The 27,182-nt window shown below is 34.5% G+C and overlaps 1 protein-coding gene across 1 annotated transcript in view; it reads left to right on the plus strand.

The window, feature by feature from the left end:
* The window catches only part of DPYD (dihydropyrimidine dehydrogenase), an 821,052-nt gene that overhangs the window by 383,658 nt on the left and 410,212 nt on the right, over window positions 1-27,182 (plus strand). Inside the window, exon 12 of the mRNA XM_039228461.1 lies at window positions 16,208-16,392. Within this exon, the coding sequence (XP_039084392.1) occupies window positions 16,208-16,392 (185 nt within the window). The remainder of the gene's footprint in view (window positions 1-16,207; window positions 16,393-27,182) is intronic.

The raw sequence follows: 27,182 nt of genomic DNA on the forward strand, positions 1-27,182 counted from the left end.
CTTATTGTAATTTACTAAGGGAGTTGGAAGCATTATGACATTTTAATTCCCCCCCCCTTTTAAACCAGCATATTCCACTTTTCAAACAATAAAACATCTCCAGAAGCTACTGGTTGCACTCAGAGATTCAGCAAAATTTTCTTTGAACAGTTGTCTACTCTTGTGTCCTTCATCTGCTTTACCAAAAATGAAGAAGAGGGAAATAGAATGGGTACTGAGTTCAAACTATGCCTTAATCGGTCAAATTTTCACCAGTGTATGCATTTTTAAATAAACACAAATAGTTGCAATGAAGTTTCAAGGGAACAGATTAAGGAATAGTGAACTTTCTGGAAGATGAGAACTTTTTGGTTGATGGCACAAATGTTAGAGGAAGGGGTCTACTAATGATTGATATAACTGAAAGTGGAGGAGATAGAATTGAAAACTGAAGTTTTCATCCAGTGTAACTTACCAGGTATGTTATAGTACAATAAATTGCATGGGACTTTTGTTTTATTTCCAAATGTGCTGGACAGGACTTAAATCCTATATTGCAGTCCTCTCATTTCACAGGCTTATTTGTTTAACTAATAACCTCTGATTGGCTGATATTCCAGGCACTGAGTTTAGGTTCTAAGGGTAAAGTGGTGAGAAGGTCAATGCCAAACCTTGTCTCCAAGAATGCAGTTTAACAGGGAGACTCACAATTATGATAAATTGTGCTGCAGAGAAGCACAAGACACAATCTAAGGGTTCAGGGAAGCTTCCTAGAGGAAGTGGGTTGTAAATTGAACTTTGAGGGGTATGTGGGAGTTTCCAGATAGAATGGAGGTGGAAAGAAGGGAGCCACAGGAAGATTATGCAACTTACTCAACACCAGACTGTTAGATTAAGCAGTCACTTTACCATCATCTTAAAAAGCTATATATTAAAAAAATCCATGTCTTTAGAAAATTGTCATCAGCCTACTTATTTCATGCATGTTCTTCTCTTTATAAATGAAGGTCTGAATTTTCTGTTTTCTTTCTAAAATTGAACTTTTTATTTGATGATTTTTGCATTCATTCTCTCATTATTCCTCATGTAGCAAATGTTTCTTAATGTCCACCTGTGTTATATATACTGTCCAGGGGCTAGGAATGCAAATAAGAGTAAGTAAAAGAGAGCCTTTGCCCTTCAGGGATTCATAGGCTAATGGGAGAAATGAGCATGTAAATACATACATTGCAAATTGTGGTAATTTTGAGATCACATTTGGACTGGGTTTTAGAGCTTCAGTAGGAGTTTCTATATTAGAGGGAATATCATACACAAAATATGAACTGTCAAATGGTTTCATTTGACCAGACATAGTGAGAAATTCTGTTTAGTTGGAGCAGGTGATGTGTGGTAAAATAAAGGTAGGACATGCATAGGGATAAGATAGCAGGAAGTTTGGCTCCAAACTTATTTAGAAGCAAGAGACTTATATGCTAATCTAGGGATTCTAGATTTTATCCTATATCCATCCAGGTGACAAATGGAAGGATTAGATATGGGGCAGGTCTTTATTGTTAATAATATAATTCTGACAAGTGTTTGGATTTTGTACCATTTATATATTCTTCAAATATTTGGGAATTAGAAACCATGAAATCATCTGTGAGGTGATTCATATAAGAAGGCAAGTGTGTTTTCTAGTGTTGAACACCTGAATTAGGCAAATTTATTCAGCCAGTCATGGGAATGATCAAACAATGCAGTTCCCCTAATGGGAAGACACCCCAGTAGGATTGTTGGTATTAAAGAAGTGAGAGAACCTTTGCCCGAATGGGCAGTTCCCAAGCTGTAGGCATGACAGAAGAGAATTATGCATGCCTAATTTCTTCCTTCAGATTCATGAATTATAATTACTAATTTCAGCTTTTTGAAGACTAGTAAGATACGGAGAGACACCATGAGTGTTATAATAATGAATATTTCCCCACATGCAAGGAGGCATGGGAAGTATGAAATAAGCATGTTGCTTCACAGGAGCAATAATATTTTAAAAAAGATGGCCTGGAATCAAGACTTAATACTATTAGTGAAATCAATTAAAACACTGTCTTTGTTAGTTTAAGTGACTACTGATTAAAGCCCAGATTAAGGTAAAGGAGGTAGAACTACAGAAGAGCATTCAGAATCATGACTGTTTCTTAAATAGGTCAGGATTTGGTCATCTGATGAAAATGTTGAATGTGGAGTATCTAGTGTGGTAGTTTGATAGGATGTTCATAATGCTGATAGCATTTTGGAATGCAGTAGATAGAACAGATCTGAGGGAAATTGTGATTTTTGTATTTGGATTTGCTCATTCCTTCAACTGGAAATGGGATTTGAACTCAGAAAATAGAGAATGATTGAAAACAGACGTTGGGAATCACTACATATTATTTATCTTGCCTTTTCATTGTCATAGCTCAGTGTCTACAACAGTGCTGTTTATTGATTGAATTAAAGAATAAAAGTTGTCATAGCCTGTAGTTTAGATAACACCTTAAAAGTATGATAAAAGAGGATATGTGGCATTTCTTCTGAAATTCCAGAAACATCTCATTTATCACATTATGAAGAGGAAAAGTCAACTTAAGTTCCTGCTGCCTTAAGAAAGACGTGGTGTCAAGACAGTTTTATTCCATGATTCCATATCTTTGGCCTTTTACTAATGTGTTCGGTTTCTTATGCTACCATTTCATTTTATGATGCCTGAGCAATAAAACATTAATATGTCATTTGTAATGGTTGGCACCATGATGAGAATGAATTCTTTTTAGTCTTCTCTATACACTGTCTTGCTTTCAATTATATTTTGGGCAAGAAGCTTTCTTAGGAGCCCAGGAGTAAAACTGTACATGTTTACTTAAAAATTGCCCTAATTATGAGAATATTTTTGGCTGAAAGGGAGGATGAAGTGGTGGAACCTATTGCAAGTACTGACATTTCTGCAGAATAACAGAGGAAAATAATGAAATCTTTGCACAGTTTTTCTATGGAATTATTTTATAAGGGTGGAAGTGACGAGAAAGGAGGTCAGACTGATAACAATGTTAAAAGTGATTTGGAACCAACATCACATCACTTAGAACTGCCTTAGACATCCATTTGAAGTACACCATGATATTTCTGTAATTATTTTACTTACCTCTAATAACTGCGTAGGAATAGGTTTGTTTCCCCAGTGAATAGCTCTGTTCAGAGCCTTCCCTTATCTTTATTTTCCAGGTTTCACTAGTGGTTGCTATCATATGCATTCTTACACGGAGACAGTGGATAAATCAGTAGTTTTCCATCAAATCAAAGATTACATTCAAGAGGTAGAGCAGTGGCATTAAACAACTTTTGCTGGAGAAAGAAGGTAGAAAATGGAAAAATAACATAATTGTTTCAGAGAACAGAAATCATAAAACATAGTCAGTGTTATTCAACATATAGTGAATATAATAGATATCTGGAGCTTTACTGAACATGGTGTATTATATTTGTCTCTTAAATACTAGTTAGCTGTGGTAAACTAAATGTTTATTCTGAAACCTGATATTCTTGTGAAATATTAAATTATACGAGGCTCCTACACAATGTAAAGCCAAGATGTAAAATTTAGTTAAATTATAAAGTAATGATACATATTTTTATACTAATGTTCTTAGTAATATGTATCCTGTATTGGAGATTATTTTGTTGTTAATTACTTTGCATTTGTGTTCTTGGCTCAAAACGCAATATAAAAATAACAATATACCTATTTAAGATACTTAGTCTTTGGTTAAGTAGGACATTGACCTGCAAAAATGTAAGTTTTAATTGTATAAAGTGGAAAATTACATTGAATCGTATCTAATATCTATATCCCAAATGTGAAAAACACTTAATTCAAATGGAATGTGTACATGTAATTTATTGGGTGTCCCAAATGTGCTAGCAGTACAGGAGAAAGCCAGCATTAATTTTAACATCTGTTCAGAGGTCCCACCCAGCCATTATAATGCCTAATGCTATCCAGTGCCAACCTAATTTTCATGCTAGCCATACTTATATTTTGTAATTAAGAATCTCTTTTAGGTGTTTTCAAAGGACCTTTACTTACTAACCATTTCTTTTTATATACAAGTGCATGAAAGAGTGTCAAACATATTATGCACTACATGCTTGACAAATATCCAGTGATTTTCCAAGTCCTCTGAAAAGTATATTGACAATTACGTGACTTAATATGACCCAGTATTTTCCCCTATATTTGCACATGCTGCCAAGTGAATTTTTAAATCACTAGTATCATAGCATTATCCTCATATGTTAAATCTAAAAATTATCCCCCATCCACTGATAGTGGAATTGAAAAATCTACCTCAATTTAATTTTTATACCCTTTTTTAAATTAAAAAAATGTTTATTTATTTTGAGAGAGAGCACGTGAACAGGGGAGGGGCAGAGAGAGAGAGAGAAAGAATCTCAAACAGGCTCTGCACTACCAAACTCATGAACTGTGGGGCTCAAACTCACAAACTGTGAGATCATGACCTGAATTGAAATCAAGAGTTGGACACTTACTCAACTGAGCCACCTGGGCACCCCAATAATTTTGATACCCTTTTATTCTGCCTTCCTACATATCTGTGGGATCCTTTTTCCCATTCTTTTCATTCTGTATTTGCTAAGTATAGGTTCTCCTGAGTACACAAAAATTAATATATTGTCCCTGTCTACAGGAGCTTGCAGTCTAATAAAGAAAAATGTACCTAAATAAAAATGCCAGTAGGTCAAAAGTGACACAAGGAGAATCAGATAATCTCTTAGTGAATACTCAGGGTGGAGAGATGACTTCTATCTGTAAGAATCAAAGTAGTAGTGTGAGTAGTGGCATTTGTAGTAGAGATGAAGATGAGATAGGACTTTCGAGACAGCAGAGACCAGGAAAGCACATTTCATCACCGTGAACAGAAAGATATGTAGATGGAGTAGTCACTTTGGCTAGCATATAAGGTACACAGTGAGAAACTGTAGAGGTGGAAAAACATATCATTGCTAATTCACAAATGTTTTCAATTTTAAGGTAAGGTATCTGAATTTTATTCCAAAGTTTGTGAGTACTAGAAATCTAAGGAGACATGCTGATTAAATATATTTTTCTCACACACAAAGGGAAGATTTAAATATGTGGGTCCATTTTGGCTGCTCCTCTTCTCCTACTTCTCTCTGTATATCTTATATGGTCTAAATTATATTAACAATAGGACTATAGGGTATTCATGTTTCAGTCCAAAGTACCCCTGGAATAGTCCCAAGTATTCACTGAATAAAGGGATGAATGAGGGGCTCCTGGGCAGCTCAGTCAGTTAAGCGTAAGACTTCAGCTCAAGTCACAATCTCATGGTTGAGCCCTGCATCAGGCTCTGTGCTGACAGCTCTGAGCCTGGAACCTGCTTTGGACTCTGTGTCTCCCAACCTCTCTACCCCTAACCCATTCATGCTCTGGCTCTCCATCTCTCAAAATAAATAAAAATTGAAAAAAAATTTAAATAAATAAAGGGATGAATGAATGAATGAAGAGATAGTTGAATGTTGGGATGAGCAGAAGAGAATGGATGACTGCTTTATTCAAAACGTCCCTACAAAAAATCCACATTAAGGACAGAAGCATATGGAAGTGGTATTTATATCCAGTGTCATATATAGGGTAGCAAGTCTTTCTCTTGAGGGAATGGTCAGATGCTGGACACACTCACTTGCATAAAGAAGACAGTCTCTTTACTGGTCATTTTGTTCTTTCTCTTTCTTCCATATAATCCTATATAATCCTAACAGAATCAGCCCTTATAAACAGAAAGTATATCATGTCATTCCCCTATTCCAAACCCTCCAGTCACTTCCTACTTTATTTAGAATAAAATTCTTCTCGTAGCTTATAAAGCCCTCCTTGATGAAGTCCCTACTTTTCCCTCCGCTCCTCTCTTTACCTTGTATCCTTTCTTTCTGCCACTTCCTTCTACTCTTCAAGTGCATTGGCCTCACCTCACCCTAATGCCTCTGCAATGCTTCCCTCTGCCTGCAGTGATCTGCCTCGAGGTCATCACATGCTGGCTTATTCTTACACTTAGCCTTCATGTGTTAGCTCCAATGTCATCTCATCAAAGAACCCTCTATGCCCCTCCATCTCCCTGGATCTAAAGCACCTCTCCCCCTTCTCACTTCCCTCAGCTTATAACACCCCCTTCCATGTAATCCTCTTCATAACCATTGTCACAATCACAAAATTCACGTACTTGTTTACTTTCTGTTTCTTATCTCCTGCGAAGTGAAATATATACCCCACAAGGACAGGTTCCTTATCTACACTTTATTCTAGTGCCTATAGCAGGATTTATACATGGTAGACAGTAAATATTTGCTAATTGAATGAATGAATGCCAGCCAGTGCCTTATTATTTTTTTTTCCTATGCAATTATTCTTAAGCTCCTGGAAAGTGTATCCTGCATGCACTGTCTTGCCATCTTTGCAGATCTTCTGTCCTTAACCCCTTTTTTCTACCTTTCACTTTCATCATTACCGGCAAATCTCATCTTTTTACTTCTCACTGACCTTGAGATAACCAAGTTTAGTTACCTCCCTTATACTTATCTTGTATTTTACAATTCTTGAAATTATCTCTTCTTGACTCAGAAATACCTTGAAAGTCATGAGATGCTGATAATTCCCCCTCTGGCTTTAGTTCAGGTTGTGCTTGCTGCCACTTTAAAAAATAACTGGTTGACTCTTAACTGGATTTATGTTTTTGATGAACTTTATCCATCCTTATGACTATATCTTATCCCAAGATACAGGACTCTCTCCTGAGTTCTAGGTATATATCTCCAAATACCCCCGAAGACCTCCAGGCTTTTCCAGCTGGTACCTCTGTAACTTACCTGTAGTTAGGTTCAAATCCTAAGAGTGTGACTTGGGTAACATACCTCACTTTCAGTTTCTTCAACTGTACAATGAAATAACATTTATTTTGAGAGGATTCAAAGAGACAATATGTATTTTGCCTAGGTCAGAATCAGCCATGCATTCATGGAGGTGTTCTCAATAAATGTCATTAATATCATTATGAACACAATAACCTTCGCCAACACCAAAGTATTTCTTGATTGCATAGTAATAAGCCGTGCTCTGTATAAAGAAGCTGTATTTTTGAATTATGCATTTACTCATGTGCTAAAATTACTTAAAATATATTCTACTGTATGCTTTAAGTTTGCATTAAAGTATGCCTACAGCCGATTGACAAGGAAAAAAAAAGTCGTAAGATGGATATCAAAAAATAACATTAATGAGCTGCTAAAGCTAAAATTACAGGAACTTATGAAATTGGTTAAACATAAAAACCATTAAACTGTTTACTGAAGCTTCACAGATATACTGCAGCTAATGAGCATTTCTGCTATTTAAATAAGCCCAAATTGAACACACATTACATGGATACATAATTAGTCATGGCAGTCAAACACACATAGACTTACTTTTAAAGCTCTATTTAGGGAATCTTTTCCATTTGATTTATTTTGTTAATTAAAATATTTTTCAGTATTCACTTATATTTTAATAATATTGTTTTCACCAGTAGTATAATTTACTACTGGCTTTCTGTTTGTTTTTATTTATGCCTTAAATGTAGCAAATGGGGATTTATGTTAAACATTTTTCTTAATCCCTTTCTTTAATTATTTATATCACTTGATGGTATCATTCAGCATTTTAAAAGGTTCTTTCACTGAGAAGTATATATAGAATGTTTCAGTAGCCTTTCTACTTTTTTCACTGTCTCCTAATTATCAAGAAGTATTAAGCACCCAAATGCGCATAGAATTATGATGATTATGGTCCAAATCAGATTAAAGGATGATCTATTCCTTCCAGGAGTTTGTAGTCTTAAGTAGATGGTATCATTGAATATAAATAAGCAAATCAAAGTACAGCATTTGGGAATCCAACAGAGAATTTGAAAACAATCCCCATATATTTCCTTCAAGGACACTGACCTCCTTGAGGAGATCTCTTCCAGTTAAAATGAAATCAAATCTTCAAGGAGTTTAGGGTTTTAAATAGATGGAATTATTGCAGAGAAAATAAGCAAATCAAGGTGAAGTGCTTGAACAATTTTAATTCTTAATTGATTAGTTGGTCAGTTTAGGAAATGAGAGTGGGACTCCCTGTAGAATACAAGTAAAACAAAAGGAGTTGCTAAAGGCTAGTATTGATATCCATTTTCTTTTCTTTCCTTTTCTTTTTTCTTTTTTCTTTCTTTTTTTCTTTCTTTCTTTTTTTTTTCTTCGTATTTAACTTGGGAGTTTAAACTTGTTCTAAGCATGAAGAGAAGGAAAATTAAATCTATACTTTCCCACTGCCTAAATTCTACCAGCATATATAAACTGAACATTATGTAATAACAATAGGAAAATTGGAATAGTTAAATTAATCAAAAGAAATTAACCAAGGGCATATTCTTCCTGGTCAGTGTGTTTGTCACTATAGAAAGGTTTTTTTTGAAGCTTTTTTTTAAAGGAAAATATTTGTATTTCCTCTACACAATGAGCTTTCTCTTATTGTGGAAATATTATGCACAGGAAGAATAATCAAAACAGGGTAATATGAGTGCTAAATAAATGGAATGGACAACTATTACATTTTCTTCAACCAAAAAACATTCATGGAGTCTCTCTTATGTACCAGTTTGTGCTAGATGCTGGGGAGGAAGCTGACTCAGGTATGGTCCCTAAACACAAGGAATGGTGGAGGCAAAGCAAATAACTAAAATGAAGTCACATAGTGACTAGGTTAACAGAATATGCTTGTGGTTAATTTACCAAAAAGAGAAATGAAAAGCTTCTACTGTAAGAGTTGACCTAAATGCTGTTTTCTGTAAAGCTGGTCAAGATTAGAATTTGTTGCTGTTTTTCCAATCCCTTCTGATTCATTTTAGTTCCTCCTATGGTCCCCAGTTGTGAAGCTTTAAGAGACTCTTGTTGGCCCATTCCTGACTTTTTCTTGCCGCCACACCAAAGGTCAGTGGCAAGGAGGGCTTTGGAGTCAGAAATAACTGGATTTGAATACCAGCTCTGCCGCCCTTTAGCTATATTTAAGATGTTAATACCTACCTTAAAGAGTTGTTTTGTGGTCTAAATGAGATTATTATATGAAATTGTACAGTATCATACCTGCATCATACAAGGGGTCAGTAAATACTGATTTTTTTTAATGTTCTTCATTAAGTGAAGATAATATGAGATGTAAGAATAGCTAGGAGAGTTTCCTTTGGATAAATTGTCAGAACATGGTAACCAATTAGATGTTGAGATTATTGGAGAGAGAAGATTTAAAGATTATGCTAAGATTTTTTAGGATTTATTTCTAGATACTTTGAGAAAGAAGGGTAGGAAAAAGCAGCCGTGGAGATTAAAGAGTGATCGTGGAGGCAGGTGGAAAATCAGAAAGTGTTGTGTCATTGAAGCCAAGCTAAGGGACATTTATGAGGAAGAAGTGGTCATCTGTTAAATACGGGTGGAAAATGGAGAAATGCAGTGCCACAATTAAGGTGAGATAAGTGAGGTGCTCGCCTGTACCTGAGCCTAAGGTCCTGAGCATAAGAATCTTCTGAAGTGTTTTTTTTTTTTTCTTTGGGTGCCTCACTCACCTCACCCCTAGTCTTTCCTGAAACAAGGAGCACTGAGAAGAGTCACTGGATGTGGCAACCTAGAGCTAATTAATCATATTAGTGAGAAGAGTTTTTAGTGAAGTTTTGGGAGGCAAATGCAGATCTGGAATGATTTTAAAATGGGAGATACTGGACATGTACATATATGCTTATGAGAAACAATTCAGAGGGAGTGGGTGATAAAAGAATATGCAATCTAGGGAGAAAATCCCTAGATTACATAAAATGAGAGGATAGGATTTTAGGGCTCAAGTGCAGGTAATCTGCCTTTGATAAGGAGAGCTCTTTAATTGTTATAAATAAGAAAGACGAGAGGGAGTGGCTACAGATCCAGTAAATTTATCGTATGGGCAATGGGAAGACCAGTGAGTTACCATATAATAGCCTCTATAATCTTTATAAAATATGAGACAAGGTCTTCTCCTGACAGCAGGGAGAAGAAAAAAGAACTGAGTCCATCACAAGTTTGAGGAGAAGAGAAAAGGTATACATAGTAGTCACAATAAGTAAAAGACATGAAAGAGCAAGCTTACTAACATTAATCATGAAATGGTGAAAGGCCCAGGAGAAGTTTGTGAACTGGGCTTTAGATGTGATGATTTGGAAGGAACAATACAACACCCACACTGGAATCTCTAATAGGCAACTAAAAGTGCCAGAATAAAAGAGCTCAAGGTTGTGTTTGAAGTCATTTTCATAGAGATGAAGTTAAAGACACATGACTGAGCTGGGAAGAGGAAGATGAGATGAGGAGGAGCCAGAGCCCAAGAAGGAAATATTAAAGATAAGGAGATCCTGCATATAGTAGCATTCTGCAAATCAAAGAAAGAGATTAAAATTAATGTGATACAAGTATTAGATGCTACAGGAAGGCATAAGGGAGGACTGCGGTTACAGAATTTGGGGACCATGGAGATCGTATTTTCATTAGAGGGGCAGACTAAGAGAAATAATTAATTGGGTGGTGAAGAAAGAAGGTAGTCAGTATAAATTACCCTAAAATTAGGTAAAGGAAGAGGTTAGAGTGAGAAAAGAGAACCATGCCAAAACTAAAGTTTTTCAGAATAGAAGTTGAGAAGAGAAATAGGAGAAATACAATATTCTAAAGAGAGAAAGAGATGATATTTGAGGTCCTGGAGGAATGGGAAGGTACAGAATCAAGGTTAACTTTTGAGGGGTTTACAGAAGGACAATGAGGAATCTTCACTGTGTGAATCTTCACTTCACCATTGTGTTTGTGAATGGATTGCATATTGATTGAAATACTTACAGCCAGAAGGGAGATGTGAAGAAAAGCTCATGCCATCCAGACTTGATATTCTTAGTGGAAGGCATTCTCTGATTCTCCCCCTTCCTTACGCCAGGTTATTCTATTGAAACAGAACTCTGATATCCTGGCCCTGTAATTAGAATTCATTTGCTCTTGGTGAGATTTTACTTTCAGCTCTGAATTACCGAGATTATTGCCTCACCTCGCCTTTTTGTTTCATTGTGTTTCAGTCCTGTTGGCTAATAGACTATGCAAAATTAAACAACAAGCATATAGATGAATTCATCCATGTTTTCAAGATATCATTTTATTATAAGTGTTGAAATTTTTTATCCCCCCATTGTTTTATAGCATATCAAACACTTCAAAGAATACTAATAATCCTTCTTCATTATGATTCCTGTTGTATTGTTTTATTGTTTATGCAGAATTAATTTATATTTATGTACTAAAATATAACATTCTTGACATCTTTTTATAAATACTGAGAAATATACTTGTCATATGCTTGTGGGTTTCTCTTCTACGTATATGACAGCACAGCTACATCAGTTTAATTGACCTTGGCAATCTGCATCTGCTAGTGATGTGTCCCTGAGGGACGGTTTCTGCAATTTTAAGCTGTGGCTTATTGAAGAACTTGTGTGTCACAATACAATTAAGTCTATATAAAAAAATCATTTCATGCATAACATTAAATTGACTAAAAGTTCCTATTTCAAAACCATTTCTTGTTTTAAAGCTACCTCAGAGTGTCTTTGTTTTTTAAATAAGCTCATTCTAACATAGTAGTAATTAAAGCAGAAAATTAACATAAATCTTGAATGTTTGGTATGAATTAAGGATGTTTTCATTCTTTTTAAAGACCGCATAAAATTCCAGGCACCATATCACTTAACACATCTCTCTCCCATTTGCAGAATAATACAGACTGTGAATAAGCATATTTTAGGGTTCTTTTTCAAGTTCTTTTTCTGTTCAACTATGGAGCTATTGGGACATATGCTGCAGTCTCCATCAAGATGCAATCTCATGGAAATCTGTGGGAAAAGTGTGCATATCATAATGGAAAATCCCTCTCTACTCACTCCCGTTATTTTACAAACAAGGAAGAAAAAAATACAATCCTTCTATTAATATTCATTTAACACTTCATAGGAAATGGCAAGCAGTTATTTGGTTTGCAAATGTAAATATACATTTTTCACCCACTTATGCTTTCACTCCTTCCAAGCTAAATAAAGGCAGAAAAGAAGATATGCTTCTGAGATTTATTTTCATTGTATTTCAAGTTAAATGTATCAGCAAAGATGTGAGTGAGCTGTGAGGAGTTCATAGAAGGATAGTCACAATGATGAAGAAGATGAAAGTCTTCCTCATAAGAAGAAGCTAAATAAATGAACTTCTTTCTCACAAATGCATAAAATGCACATGGATTTTTTTTTCACTGAATCATTGATTTGAGTTCTGAATCGAATACTTTAGAGCTTACAAAATGTGGTTAAATAATAGAAATAACTACATCTCAAAAGAGTGGTTTAAATCATGAAAGGTGTTATTGGGATCCATAAATTGAGTCAAAGTTCCAATAAATTGATAGATTATCTCCCCCTATTCCTTTCCCTCCATTTTATTGTAAAGGGTGAAACACACACACACACACACACACACACACACACACACAGATATAGATCATCTACTTAAATATAGAGGCCACTGTACCAACAGGGAAATGATCCTAATCATTTGATGTTGAAGTTGTAATGAATACTCATTCTTGCATTAGATGCTTAGTGCCACTGACAGAAAACATTTTTTTAACCTACTGTAGAATTTTATATTCATATAAATTTGTCCATGCTTTGTTTTTCCAAAGATCCTTTGTGAGTATCGACAAGTCAAAATGTTAGATATTAAAAGTAGGTCTCCATTTTGATTGATATAAGCTTTGCTGTAATATTTAATAACACCATAACTAACTGCTTGACCTCATTTTTTTTCTATTTTTTAAAAATTTTTATAGTTTTTATTTATTTTTGAAACCAAGAGAGATAGAGCATGAGCAGGGGAGGGGCAGAGAGAGAGGGAGACACAGAATCCTAAATAGGCTCCAGGCTCTGAGCTGCCTGCACAGAACCCGATGCGGGGCTCGAACCCACAAACTGTGAGATCATGACCTGAGCCTAAGTCAGATTCTTAACCAACTGACCCACCTAGGCGCCCCTGTATTTATTTTTTAAATGAAGCTATGGAAATGCTAAACTTAAAAGCATCTAAAAAGATTTAGGGGGAAAATTGAATAGATAGTTTTTAAAAGCAGGCTGAAATAATTTTCCAAACAAAAGAAAAATCCTTTTCTATTTTGAAATTTTTTTTAATGTTTATTTTATTTTTGGGACAGAGAGAGACAGAGCTTGAGCGGGGGAGGGGCAGAGAGAGAGGGAATCACAGAATCTGCAGCAGGCTCTAGTCTCTGAGCTGTCAGCAGAGGGCCCTGTGCATGGCTCCAACCCAGGACCAGGAGATCATGACCAGAGCCAAAGTCGGCCACCCAACCAACTGAGCCACCCAGGCGCCCTGTCTGTTTTGGAACACTGTGTCAAAGAGTTGTTTGATTATTAGCGGGGTTAGCTGGATATCACAAAGGATAAAATAATTAAAACAGTTAATATTCAGGCCCGAGACTTCAAGATATAAATGAATCAAATATTGAGGAAAAAGCATATTTTCAAAAGTAGACAGGAGTATGTATAAATGTGTAGAGACATAAAATAATACAGTACATACATAATGGAAAGGCCCATGAATAGAATAGTGCTTTTGAAATCACAAATAAATGATCTTAGAGTAGCTTATGGTATTGTTGCTAAATATTTTAAGAAATGCAAGATTTACTTATTAAACTTATAGTAACATCTTCTAATTACTATTGACTGAGTTTGTGACAGAGCTCTAATATTAAAGTAAATCACACTATTTACATTTTTAAGACATAAGAAATTGTAAAACACATTACTCAAGAACTTCAGTTTAATTCAGTAAGCATTTATTCAGCACCTATTTGTATAACGTACTGTATTTAATGCGAAATTCCAGTTTTATGAGGCCTGAAGCTTAGATAATTTGAGGATTCTTTTATAAAAAAGAAAAAATTACAAATTTAAATTTAGGTACAGCACCTTAAAAGAGGACAAGTGAGAGAGCCTGAAGCTTAAGCTTCAATAACTTCACAGTGTGTATGTCTTTGACTCTAATAGCTGCTATGGGAAATCAAAGATAACTAAGGCATAATCCCTACCTTGCTCAAGCTTAGAGTAAAATCTGTGCTAACCTTCAAGGATACTCCTGTAAAATAAATAAGAAATATGTATAAAAGGGTTTTGATCTCCTGGCGAAATAATTTTGAATTCCTTCTCATTTAAAAATCTTCAGTTCAGTTCTCTATATAGAGCAAAGTTGTGTGAAAGCCTTGGACAAATAAGGTCATTACTTATGTAGGAAAATTATTTTTTATTCTATCTACCATTACATAAACCATTCAGTGATGGTATGTTCCAGTGACCATTATTATAATAAGTTGAACCGACAAGCCACACTCACTAAGGACTTTATTGCAACTCAAATAACTGTCAACAGATGGTAGTGATGATCTGTTATGAGATGGGGAACAAACGATAAAGGTATCTTTTCATGTGACCTTTAAAGACATTAGAAAAATCTTCTCAAAATGCCATTCTGTGTTGAAAATAATTACATGAATATTTAATTTTACTCTCGATGAAAGGTGAAATCACATCAGAGTTATAAACAGTATCAGATTTTTGAATAAAAACCTGAGCACAATAGCATTAATCCAGCTATTCATTCATTTGTTCATTCATTCACTCATCTACTCAATTGTTTGTCTCCTACTCTACAAGTACTGTACAATGCTCTGTGGTGCAGTAGCCAGCAGCATGGACACATCGTTAATCTCAAGGAACCTACAGTCTTGTAGGGAACACACAAAGTAATTCCTCAATAGTTTTCTAAAATTCTAATATTCTTCAAGTAGAAAAACTACAAAGATTTATTTTTATGTCTTGTTTTTCCATTTTTGTTCAGAAAAATGGTTTTAGATATCAGATTAAAAATTTTTTAACATTTGCTTATTTTCTTTTAAACGAACTCATTAATCTGTTGAACAGCTAACTTTTGTGTTTCAAAATTTTACAGTCTCTTTAGTTTAAGTTGTTACATTCTCATTTGAATTAAAGACTGGCTCCATAAGCCTGTCTTGAGATGCTGTACTTAAAATCCATGACAGGAAAACCTGGAAAGAACATTTAATCCTAAACACTGTCTCTGTTTGCTCCTTTATATACGGTGCTATCTACCTTTATGCCCTTCTCTTGTTGAACGCTTTCTATAACTTACATTCTTTGATCTCTTCCAAATCTCAAGATTATGTGTCTACTCAAAGATTCCTTTGGATATTTTTCTTAAAGGAACTCACAGTCTTCCTTTTCCATGACACATTTAGATTCATTGGCACACAGCAAATAACATAAAATTCTTTTATAAAGCAGTTTCCACAGGGAACTAATGGTAGTGTTTGCATTTGTTGATTTGTATAAAATAAACAGAAATTGATGGCTTATATAGCTGTATTCTGGGTCCATTAAATTGCTTAGCATTAGGTGCAAGTAATTTGGAGAAAATGTAGAAGGCTTTGCTTTGTTTTGTCCATAAAATTTCTTGTTGTGAAAGAGGACTAGCCATTGACCCAAATTTACAATATAACTTATATCTGTGACACACAGGAACAAATTTAGGATCTTATGAATAATAACATATTTGTGAAAATAATGGTATGGACAAATAAAATTTTAGAAAATTCATTTTATATTCATTTAAAAGGATTTAAATAGATTATATACACATTAACATATGTGAATGGTTGTACTTTCTTTCTTCATGGATCTGTACTTCTTAGACATAAATACCAGATCTGAAATATTGCCCAAATACATAGTCTTTAATACCTACCTATGAAGTACCTTTGAATTGGTTGAGTCAGTATGCTTTGAATATATTGTTAACTCGGCTATTTAATTAACTTTCCATTTTTATGGTTCATTAAAAACAGTTGTTTGAATCCCTAGAACAATAATTAAGTCATAATTTTTTTAAATTTTCAAATTATTGTTACATGATACACAGATAAGTCATTGACTCTTGTCTTTCACTTTTTTTCTTGCAGTAAAAGAAGCCTTGAGCCCTCTAAAATTTAACAGATGGAATCTCCCAGAAGTAGATCCAGAAACTATGCAAACCAGTGAACCATGGGTGTTTGCAGGTGGTGATATTGTTGGTGTTGCTAACACTACTGTGGAATCAGTGAATGATGGAAAGCAGGCTTCTTGGTACATTCACAAGTATTTACAGGTAAGCATTTGCCAACACTTTCAACTATATTTTTTCCAATGAATACATATTTCTTCATTTATTTTTGCTACCCATTCATCAGAGTGTGTATATATGACATATAATAACCACATATGAAATATGTTACATACATATATTTAGTTGGATAAAAATTTTTTAACATGGACTAGATAGCAGAACTGTTTAGTTGATTGAGAATTCAGTGTGCATTTCTACAAGGAAATGGCATGAATTTACCAGTTCTGCTGTGTTCAAAATATTTATCAATGGATTAAAGACATAGATAAAACATTTATCAAATTTAGATGTGCACAGTATGATGGCAGGTAAGATCTATATTCCTAACAATCTTACACAGTCAGGAAAACTATGCTGTCTGTCCATTTGAATCAGATGAGTTTCTATCCACTTCCCAAATTATATGTACCTAATTGGAAAAATAAGTATTTTATAAATTTCAATTGTAATTTTTCACTATTTAGTTTTATGATACAAATGCAGAATGTAAAAATGACAAAGTATAAAGCCAAACATACTCTTATAATAACTAAAGGGTCTTGGGGAAAAAAGCCATAATTACTAGATCTCAGGTGTCTTACTTTTTGACAAAATACTTTGTTTTCTTCTTGCTCTATAATTAATTAAACATAAATATAATGATCTCCTCTATATATAATGTTTCTGGAAAAGTTTGCTCTTGTTAATAAAATTTTTCTTTTTTCCTAGTCAGGAAAGGCTCTATTCATAACATGCTGTCTTGCCTCTCTTCTTTCAGTTTCTTTTGTTTGTTTCTCACATGCTAACAAAATTTGCTTTTTCTTCCACTTTGCCATGACCAGTTAGTCTTTTCTGGTTGTCCTCCTACCTTTTCTGTAACCTGGGCAGGAACTGCTTACCTTCTAGGTGGATCCTGTACCGAGTATTGATTATATCATGCTTTTTTATGCTCAATTCACTAACCTATTCCCAGCTCAGCCCAGCGTCTCTTAGTAGTAGGGGTTGGGATGCTGTGGCCTGGCCATAGTGAGATATCCCAGAAATACAGGGCTCTAAGAACAGGTGTAACGAGCCTCTGGGTCATAACATAGAGACAAAAGTGTTTTAGGAAATACTGTGTTATGGAGATGACAAATGTAAAATTAATAATGCTGTCCAAGTCAGTCAGAAGTCAGAAGGAACTAGGCTAGGAAAAAAAAAAAAAAAGGAAAAGGAATGCAATTTTAACAGGCAGAAACCTGAAAACCCAAAACAGAAAATCCGGTTGTGGCTCCAGCTCCAGTCTCTGCATGTAGTACCTGTACTTTGGAGATTCTCATAGCTTCAGAAGTACACAGAGGAGCTCTTTGACTACCCAGGATGGACTCCTGAATTAACTCCTTTTGCTCTTTCTGTCATAAAACTTATCACCCTGTAGTTCTGTTTCCTCATTTTACTCTTATTGTCATAGTACTCTCAAGGCTCTCCATTGCACCTTCACTTGCTTAACTCCCTCATCTGTATTTCCATCTGTGTTCTTCTGTTTTCCAGCTGTCCACTGGAAATCTTTACTCGTGTGCTGATGTATAATTCAGACTCACTGAACATCTCCTCTTGGTTACCTATGGTTCTCATTTGCTGCTATTAAACTAAATATGCTCTTCTGAACCTGTTCCACCTCCTTTAACATTTCTGATAACTAGCTTCAAATCCTCTACATCAGTGTTCTTCAGACTTCTGGGTTTTTTGGATTTTTTTAATATTTATTTGTTTTTGAGAGACAGAGACAGAGTGTAAGCGGGGGAGGGACAGAGAGAGAGGGATACACAAAATCTGAAGCAGACTCTAGGCTCAGAGTTGTCAGCACAGCCCAATGCGGAGTTCGAACTCAGACTGTGAGATCATGACCTGAGCCAAAGCTGGTCACTTCACTGACTGAGCCACCCAGGTGCCTGCCTTCAGACTTCTAGATTACCAATTTCTAGATTGCTCAGACTAATACAGTTTTCAAAATCAATTTTGAAAACCCAAATAGGGCTGACAGCTTCTTATTTTACTGTGTAATGGCATTAAAGTCAGCACTCAAACATATGTTATAATATTTACTATGTTACGTATACAAGAAATATATTAGTAAGGAAGTTTATGAGAGAAGTAAGAAATAACACAGCCTCAGAATAAGAGATACTTCTTAAGAAAATATGGTTGGAAGATTTACACTAGTGTGTTCACACACACACACACACACACACACACACACACACATTTTCTCAATATAAAATAACACTGTTGTATAATCTTATGAACTTTTATTCAGTTTTTTTCCCTCTTCTCTCTGTTATATGTATCTGGTCAATTGATCTCTGTAAAGACTCTTTCATACAGTTATTTTAATTTGCTTGTTTTTTGGGCTGAATACAATTTTTGGTTGACCAGACATCTCACTGACCAGTCTGTTAACTTCTTGAAGAAATGAAAGTAGAGTCAGGAGTTGACAGAGAAGGCTCTTGTGCTAGGCCTGATGAAACTCAGTGAACCCATGAATTCAGTTTGCAGAGCTAACAATGGTGGGAAGGCAGAAATGCTAAAGAGAACTGAAAGGTAAAATTGAATGCAGGACAGTGGAAAAGGCATGTGTTAATGTTTCTAAATCTTTAAATCTACATATAGCTTTGAAATTAAAGTACATAGAGAATATTTACTATATCTGTGATTATGGTGGTTTTGTAGTACTTCACAATTATCATCTGAAATGATTTCTAAGGATGTTTTCCTTTTGACTTTAATCTTTTTACTTCCCTAAATATAATAAATGTGTACTGAAAAAAAATGAGCAATCATTTTACTTAGCTTCCACTTACTCATAAAAGAAACAGACTTTGAGGTATGATGAAAAAGAAAAGTGCACGTGCTTTAAAAATACATATTGCTAAGAATGATAGTGTTTGAAATATAAAATAAAAAATTTGTGACCAGTAAGAGTTTTGGATTTGGCTGAAGGCTTTAGACTTCAAAGTCAAACAAAGTGTTGAATTGCATTTTAAAGATGGAATAGAAATGGAAAGCAGGTAAAATCTCTGTCAAGTAAAATCAACACTTCTACCTCCCTGCCTGTTGGTTGCAAAGTGCTAAGCAGCGATAAGACTAAAAAAGCACATAGACAAAGTGAGATTTTTATTTCTCCACACTGTCATTAACTTAGTTCTGGCCTCTATCGCCTCTTCAAATTGCCTTCACTCTTTCCCTTGTCAAATCCAATGAGCCTATACTGCAGCCAAAGTCATCTTTCTAGAGTACAAGTTTGATCCTAATTTCCTCATGTAAAACCCTTCAGAGGCTCATGTTTGCAGTCAAGATAAAGCCCAAAGTCCTTAGCTTGTGATGCCAACTTGAATTTCCCCCAGCATACCAACATTTCTCCTGATTCTGGGCCTTTCCCCTACTCCACTCATTTCATCTGTCTAGATCCTACCTGTCCTTCAGCCTTTACCTCCTCCTCTACTTCTAGAAACACGCCCCTCCTGTGTGTTCTGTAGTTCTGTTTCCTGAGGGAAGCCTGCCTACTGATCTGTCTCTACAGATCAGAGCCCCTGATCATGATCGTATATTGTTAGGCCCTCCAAAGAAAGAGTATATTCATCTATTAAATAGAAATACATAGAGTGAGATAATTAATTCTAAAGGAATTTAAAGAGGAGTTAAGAAAACTAATGAGTTTGTTATAGAAGTTCATTAGCACTGTAAATAAATAATGTTTCCTTCAAATGCAACATTTATTAAGAAAAATATTATAATGCCTGAATGTATTCATGAATGAAGGTTTATCATGGCTTGTCTTATGCTTTACATTAGTTTGGGAGGAAATGTAACACTAGATAGTATACTTTAAAAATGATTTAATACCCACATTATAGTTTTAATTCATGCGTGCAATCATTACAATTGGATATTTTGAATTTATTGTAATATGCTTTTTTAGACACATGTGATTATTTAATGATATCCCTGTTGGGATTTCAGTAATTCCCATAGTTGATTGAAGAGAGCTCCACTTAAATTTCATTAGTTAATTTCACCAGTTACCATTTATTGAGCACCAGCTGTTGGGACTCAGGACACTTGGCTTTGAGAGAGTACCAAACTGAATAAATGAGGAGAGGTAAAAAAAAAAAAAAAAAAAATACAGCAGTTAGAAATTAGGCTCTGATTTTTAAACCCAGTCCCAACACTTTTGAACCATGTGACCTCAGGCAAGTTACTGCATCACTTCAGGGCATGGTCTTTTCAGGGGTATCTAAACTATTTATTAATAAATGAGTAATGATAATTAGAGTTGTTAAGATGGTATTAGAGAAAAAAATACAAAATAGGAAAGTGTGAATAGAAAGAATAGTATAGGATTTTAACAGATGAAGATTTAAAGAAGCTATTTCAGGTAATTACAAAAGCATTTTATTTAGCCATTTATTTATTCATTCATATACATCCACATGTCTATCAACATAGTTGTTCATGCATGGAATCATTCATTCAATACACATTTTTTAAAAAAACAGTGCTACCTTCTTTAGATAGTACCCATCAGAAGGTTTATAAATATGAGTTAAAACATAAAGCTTGCCATTAATAATCTCACAGTCTGGTAGGGAAGACAGTTGTGTAAACATACATCTAACACGATATAATAAATGCAGTAATAAAAAATGTAAAGGCACGGGGTGGCATAGAAGAGATAATGATTGATTCTCTCTGGATGTGGGTATCAGGATGTGGAGTCAGCAAGGCTTTCACAAAAATCAAGATACAAATAAAGAAGGAGGATAAGAAAACATGAGTGATTTGAATTACTGGAATTCAAAGTGGCTGCCAGATAAGACTATAAAGCCTGCTCACTGCCCAGGGGTACTCACAGAAGGGGCACTCCTTGGCTGAAATCTGACCAAGCTCCACTCACCTAACAATGGTATCTTTTGTTGTGCTGCTTCTATTCAGAGGAAGGAGTGCCTTCCTTGAATTTTCACAAAGGTGATTTTTGTTTGTTCTGTTAAGCCTTGCACCTGTGCAATGGCTTCTTTTAACTTCACCAAAAGGCATTCTCAGTTAGTAGAGGTCCTAAACATAGAGAATATGTAGGAAAAATGGGAGAAAAGGTCTATAATTATACTGGGGTTAGAACATGATAAGAATACCCAGTTTAGGATTTTAATTAGGGGTATGTAATGAGGCAAGAATGTGGTAGCAGTTGTTTTCATAAAAAGTGAGATTGTCAGATCTTGTATTAATACAGAGAGAAATATTTTCCAAATTGTCAACATTTCTCTCTTTAAAAGTCATTATTTAGGGGGGGAGAGGGGGATGGGCACGGAGAGGGGCACTTGTGGGGATGAGCACTGGGTGTTATATGGAAACCAACTTGACAATAAACTATTTGTAAAATAAATAAATAAATATTTAATAAAGCTAAAATGACGGCTGAAGGGAAAAAAATAAAAATAAAATAACTTGTCCTATAAAAAAAATAAAGGTTTTTGAAATCAGAAAAAGTCATTATTTAAATATGAAACTTATTTGTCTTTATTTAGTTGAACTAATAAATGGTCCTATATGACTTCTCCTTTGTTATTTATAATACTTTGATGTTAGTATGAGTCCAGGCATATTTGATTTTTGTCTTCTGCTTAAATAAGAATTACTTATTCAAAAATAAGAAATATTTTTATTACTTTTATTATATTTATTTATAAATATCTGAGATAATTTTGATAGTGTACCCAAATAACGAGTATGTAGCTGAAAGAATGCCTATAGCTAAACAAACAAAAAATCTCTTTTAAAATTCATTTGTACTTTCACTCGAGTCTTTCCAAAGGATTCATTTATTTAACCAGTGTGCATATGTGAATCTGTGTATTTGTGTCTGTGTGCATGTGCACATGTATGTGGACAGATGGATAGATAAAAAGTCCTGTACTGGGAAAAAAGGAAATTAACCACATGAATCCATCAACCTTCCTTCTCTAAAGGTGCTTACAACAATGTGTGAATTCAAGGATTACCCATGTAAAATAGAGAACAAATATATGATATAACGGAAAGCTAAATTTACTGCAACCAGTAAGTATGAAAGTAGTCAAAGAGCAGAGACCAATGTTAGCTAGAGTTATTGGAGAAAATTCATGAAAGAAGTGGTCCTTGGTTTTCATCCTCCTTGGAAGTTACCTGTTATATTTACTTGTTAGTCACAATAATTGCTGCTATTTATTTAGTCTCTATTATACATTATACATTTTTTGTTTATAATAACCTAGGTCATGACCCAAGTATGACTCATGATCTCACAACTCACGAGTTTTAGCCCTATGTCAAGCCCTACAATGACAGCATGGAGCCTACTGGGGATTCTCTCTCTCCTCTCTCTGTCCCTCCCTCTTCCCTGCTCCCATGTGCACATGCTTTCTCTCTCTCTCTCTCTTTTTCTCTCTCTCTCTCTCAAAAATAAATAAACATTTAAAAAGCATATATACCTTAACCAGAGTAAGTGGCTAGAAAAGTTCTAATATTATTAATATTCCACATCTCCTGACTTCCAGAGAAATAAAGTAGAGGGACAGTTTGCTCAATTAATATAATTAAAGATATAAATCTAATTGTTAATTGGGGATAAAGATGCAGCATTTTAATTATATAGGTAAATCCAGAACATTCATTAAAAATAAATTGGCTAAATCGGAAACATTCATTTAAAAAACAAACATAGGAAATAAAAAAGTTCTCTGATTCTATGAAAAAAAATCAGTAATTAGTTGATCAGTTTGAAAAAGTTAAAATGGAAATAGTAAAAAGGATATACACATAAGCATATCATTTTATTTTAAAACATAAAGATATTTTCTCCCTTTCATTTTTCTTTAAAAAAAAAAAGCGGGGCCGAGTTCTTTTGCAGCCAAGGGTTAGAGTTCTATCATGTTTCTTGTGTAAACCTATACATAAAACACTGCCTACAACTTCTGGTTTTGTTTTTTAAGGCAGGGCAATATCTTCAAGAAACATACCAAGCAATTTTCTGGATTTCGTATGGTTGTCTTTTGTGATTTCATTTGTTTAACCTACATCTGATTTGACACAATGACTTCTTTATTCAGGAACTCCTCTTTATTATATCTTTTGAAAACATTCAACTTATTTTTCACAGAATCAGCCCCCTTTCCTTTCACATTGATATAGCTCTTCAATTTGTATGATTTTAATTTACATTTATAACCAACATGAATGGGGTGAGGAACATACCACTGACTGAATAAACATGCAGTTCAGTGCTGGAGTAGGCAGTCCATAGACACGCAGGGTACTCTACTCATTCCAAAGATTCAACACTCCTTATCCTCCCTTTGAATGTCTCACATAGGAAATGGAGAGAAGAAATCAGTCCTGTGAGTCTGTTAGATGCAACCAACTTTTTAAGGTGTCTAAGGTCCTTCTTTACCAAAGAAAAGTCTTAATACAAAATGTATTTACAAAGTGTTATTACTCATTTACAAAAATGTTACTAATTTACCAAAATACAATTGTTTAGGAGATTGGGAATTTACTTTGTTTTAGTATTAACATATAAACAGCTTGTGTTACAAAAAGTAGAGGATAAAAGGCTATATGTTATCTCACCATGCTACATCCCCTACTAAGAACCAACATGGAAATAGAATACAGACTAAATTCTTTTAAATTCCAGTTCTAGATAAGAAGCTCATTTTCCCCGAAGTAGTCATGGTAGTTCTGAGAAGGTGATCTTATCAAAATGAGACATTTTGTTAAATAAAATTATTCCAAATATATGGGAATCATCATCTCAAAACCTACTGGTTTGACTACATCATTAGAGCAATCCTTAGCCATGTTATTAATTTAAATTTGCATTATTAGTGGAAGAATAAATATGGAAAGAATAGAGGAAGGGATAGAAATTCAAATAAAGGAAAGAAATTATACAGAGATTCTTCGGATATAGGCAAGTAATTAAAAGGAAAGAAGACTTGGTTTCTCCCAGATAGAATTCCTTCTGTGGAATTCAAACACTATTAGAAACTGCAGAGAATAAGAAAGGAGACATTGGGACATTAAGCATTAAAAAAAAAAGTTCTGGTTGCCGTGTTTACAGATGACCTTAAGAGTCACTGAATTGAAGTTGAATGGTACAGAGTATTGTTTATTCACGGCCACCATTTGAGGTCAGCTTTCAGCAACAACAAAAAGTTAATTTTGGTTTAGTTCCAATAGTTCTGTGATATATGTGAGTTTGTCTATGTGCATCTTTCCAAATGATACTCTTTTTCTTTCTAAAACTTTATCCTTTATTTAATATGCTGTATTCTTATAATAAGAATCCATGTTAAGGTGCCTGATACTGTTTTGATTTTATTTATGAATCTATGTTATTCCTTCCAGCTTGTCAATCCCCCTTGAAACTAATTCTTACAGCAGAATAATCTTAGAAGGTACTCACAAGATATACACATAAACATTCTGGCATCATACTAAGTCTGAAATGTCTTTTGTAATCCTGTAAAATCCCAGAGCACAAGTGTCTTTTAAGTTTTAGCTTTCTACAGTGTTTTCCACCTCTACAGTGAAGCTTATATGATATTTTAATGAAGATTACAATGAAGTTCTGTAACAGTTAATGTGATTCTACTCAGTTGTATATATTATATGGGTACATTTTTAAATAGACGTTTGTCAAATTCTTCAGAACTATCATAAATTCCTTACATTGATGACCTACTTTTCTGCTTCTTGTGGTTTTTGTGTATTTTCTTTTGGTTTGATTGAGGTACAAAAGAATCAGTAGTTGTTGAGGGAACTAGGTATCTCAGGGGATTAGTAATCAGATACAGAGCCTTTAACCTCTTGGTCACTAGTTCAAATCTGCCTTAGGTCAAGAGTGACAGAAAGTCATTACCATCTGATGGCAGTTCAATAGACTATGTGAAATGAATTTTGATTTCAGTACCTAATGGAGACATTCATGCCATAATCCCACCACAGAGTAAGTACAAAATGGTAGTTATGATTTTAGTTGGAAGAGAAAGGAGGAGTCTGATCATTGCTACGTATTCCATTTCTTTCTTTGAGCTAAGACTTCTTTTGGTGGATTTGTTGATGGAATGGCACAGGGAAAACTAGACTTGCCCTTGTGTTGGTTTGTGATTTGAGTCCATGAGATGCACATCCATTGGTATCCCTATCTGTCATTGTTGCTAATGAGGTACAATTTAGCATTACTAAATTGACTTTTAAAAAGTGATTTCAGTCCCAGATGGTGATTAATTCAAGATTGAAAGTTACATCATTCATATCTCCTGTTTCTTCAATGCCCCTCTGCCTATATTTTTTAAAATATTTCATTTTCCCTTTTAATCATATTATTAATTTTATCTACCTTTGGACATATGACTGAACATTTAGAGAGGCCTATTCATTCTTGTCAATCTTTCACATGAAAAATACTGAGTTAACAAACAAGAATAGAAGATTGTAAGGACACTTTGAAGATGGGGAATTAAAAATTGAGCACAGTACGAACGGATCATTGCTATAAAGCTAATTGAATTATGTGTATTCATATCAATAAATGAAATCTTTCACCTTCTGCCACTTTTAGAGTTGGAGACTATGTGAGGGATTTTTGTCTTTCTAATATCTTCAGTGAGCAGTCAGGTTATTAAAACTTTTTGATTTGGGGATCTCTTTTAAAGGAATTAACTTTCTAAAGAGGACAAAGGCATATGTTTATATGTGAAAAATTTATAAGATCACAGCATTTTATTCATAATGGAATATTTACATTTTTATTTTAAATCGGGCTCACTGACTTTCAAAAAGAACCTGCACTATTGGATTGTAAGGATTTTAAAGCCATCTTTGATAATTTTTATAATGTGAAAATAAAATCTAAAGAATGATAGCTACTGCGCCTTATATTAAAGATTACAGTTCTGTACAAAGGTGAACAGTTGCTAAAAATATGATAGTCTGGGATTTTAGAAAACAAACTTAGAATAACTTTTCTATGCCCAAGTCTCTGTTGCTTAGAAGAACCTCAGTGCCAACTTTGAAGACACTTGTTATCATTATCATTGCTTAAAATATCATTTTAATTTCACATCTTCAAAGGCATTCTTTTGCCCTGAAATATACCAGTGGTTTCTACAATATCTGAAGAACTATGATTTCAGAATTAGAAATTTAAATTGTACAGGCTTAATATTAGAGTATTTCCGTTACCCTTTGCAGGTTTTGAGGCAGCTTATTCGACCTTACAGTCTCACCAGGAAGCTAATGGGAAAGCCTTGCAGCAATCTTCACAGGAAAGTTTCCAAATGTCAAGTGTCATCTTTCCAGCTGTTAGATGAATGGGTAGCCAAGAGGCATTTATTTGGGTGTGCAGCCCCTGTGAAATCTGGGTGAGGCAAGAGAAAAGGCTATAATTTGGTGGTTAGTTTACCAGTATTGGTATAGTTGCAGATCTCCTTGCCAGGCAAAGGACTTCATTTTGTGGTTTAATGATTGACAGCCAACTGCAGTGTTACTGCACTTAGAGAATAAAAAATGCCTTACAAAAAAAAGAGGCATCATCGATATGTCATACTAATTTTTGAATCCTTCACTGCTTCAGATAAAAACAATCTTATCGACGGAGCTGGCTTCTTCTCTAAACCCCTCTCCAACTGAGAGGATGTAAGGCTTTTCAAATGACAACTGTATTAAAATCTTGAGACCTATTGAAAAAGTGTCCTTCAGTTTAAGATATATTGCAA

Source organism: Hyaena hyaena, unplaced genomic scaffold (assembly GCF_003009895.1).
Source record: "Hyaena hyaena isolate Hyena2069 unplaced genomic scaffold, ASM300989v1 scaffold_32, whole genome shotgun sequence".
Taxonomy (NCBI): Eukaryota; Metazoa; Chordata; class Mammalia; order Carnivora; family Hyaenidae; genus Hyaena; species Hyaena hyaena.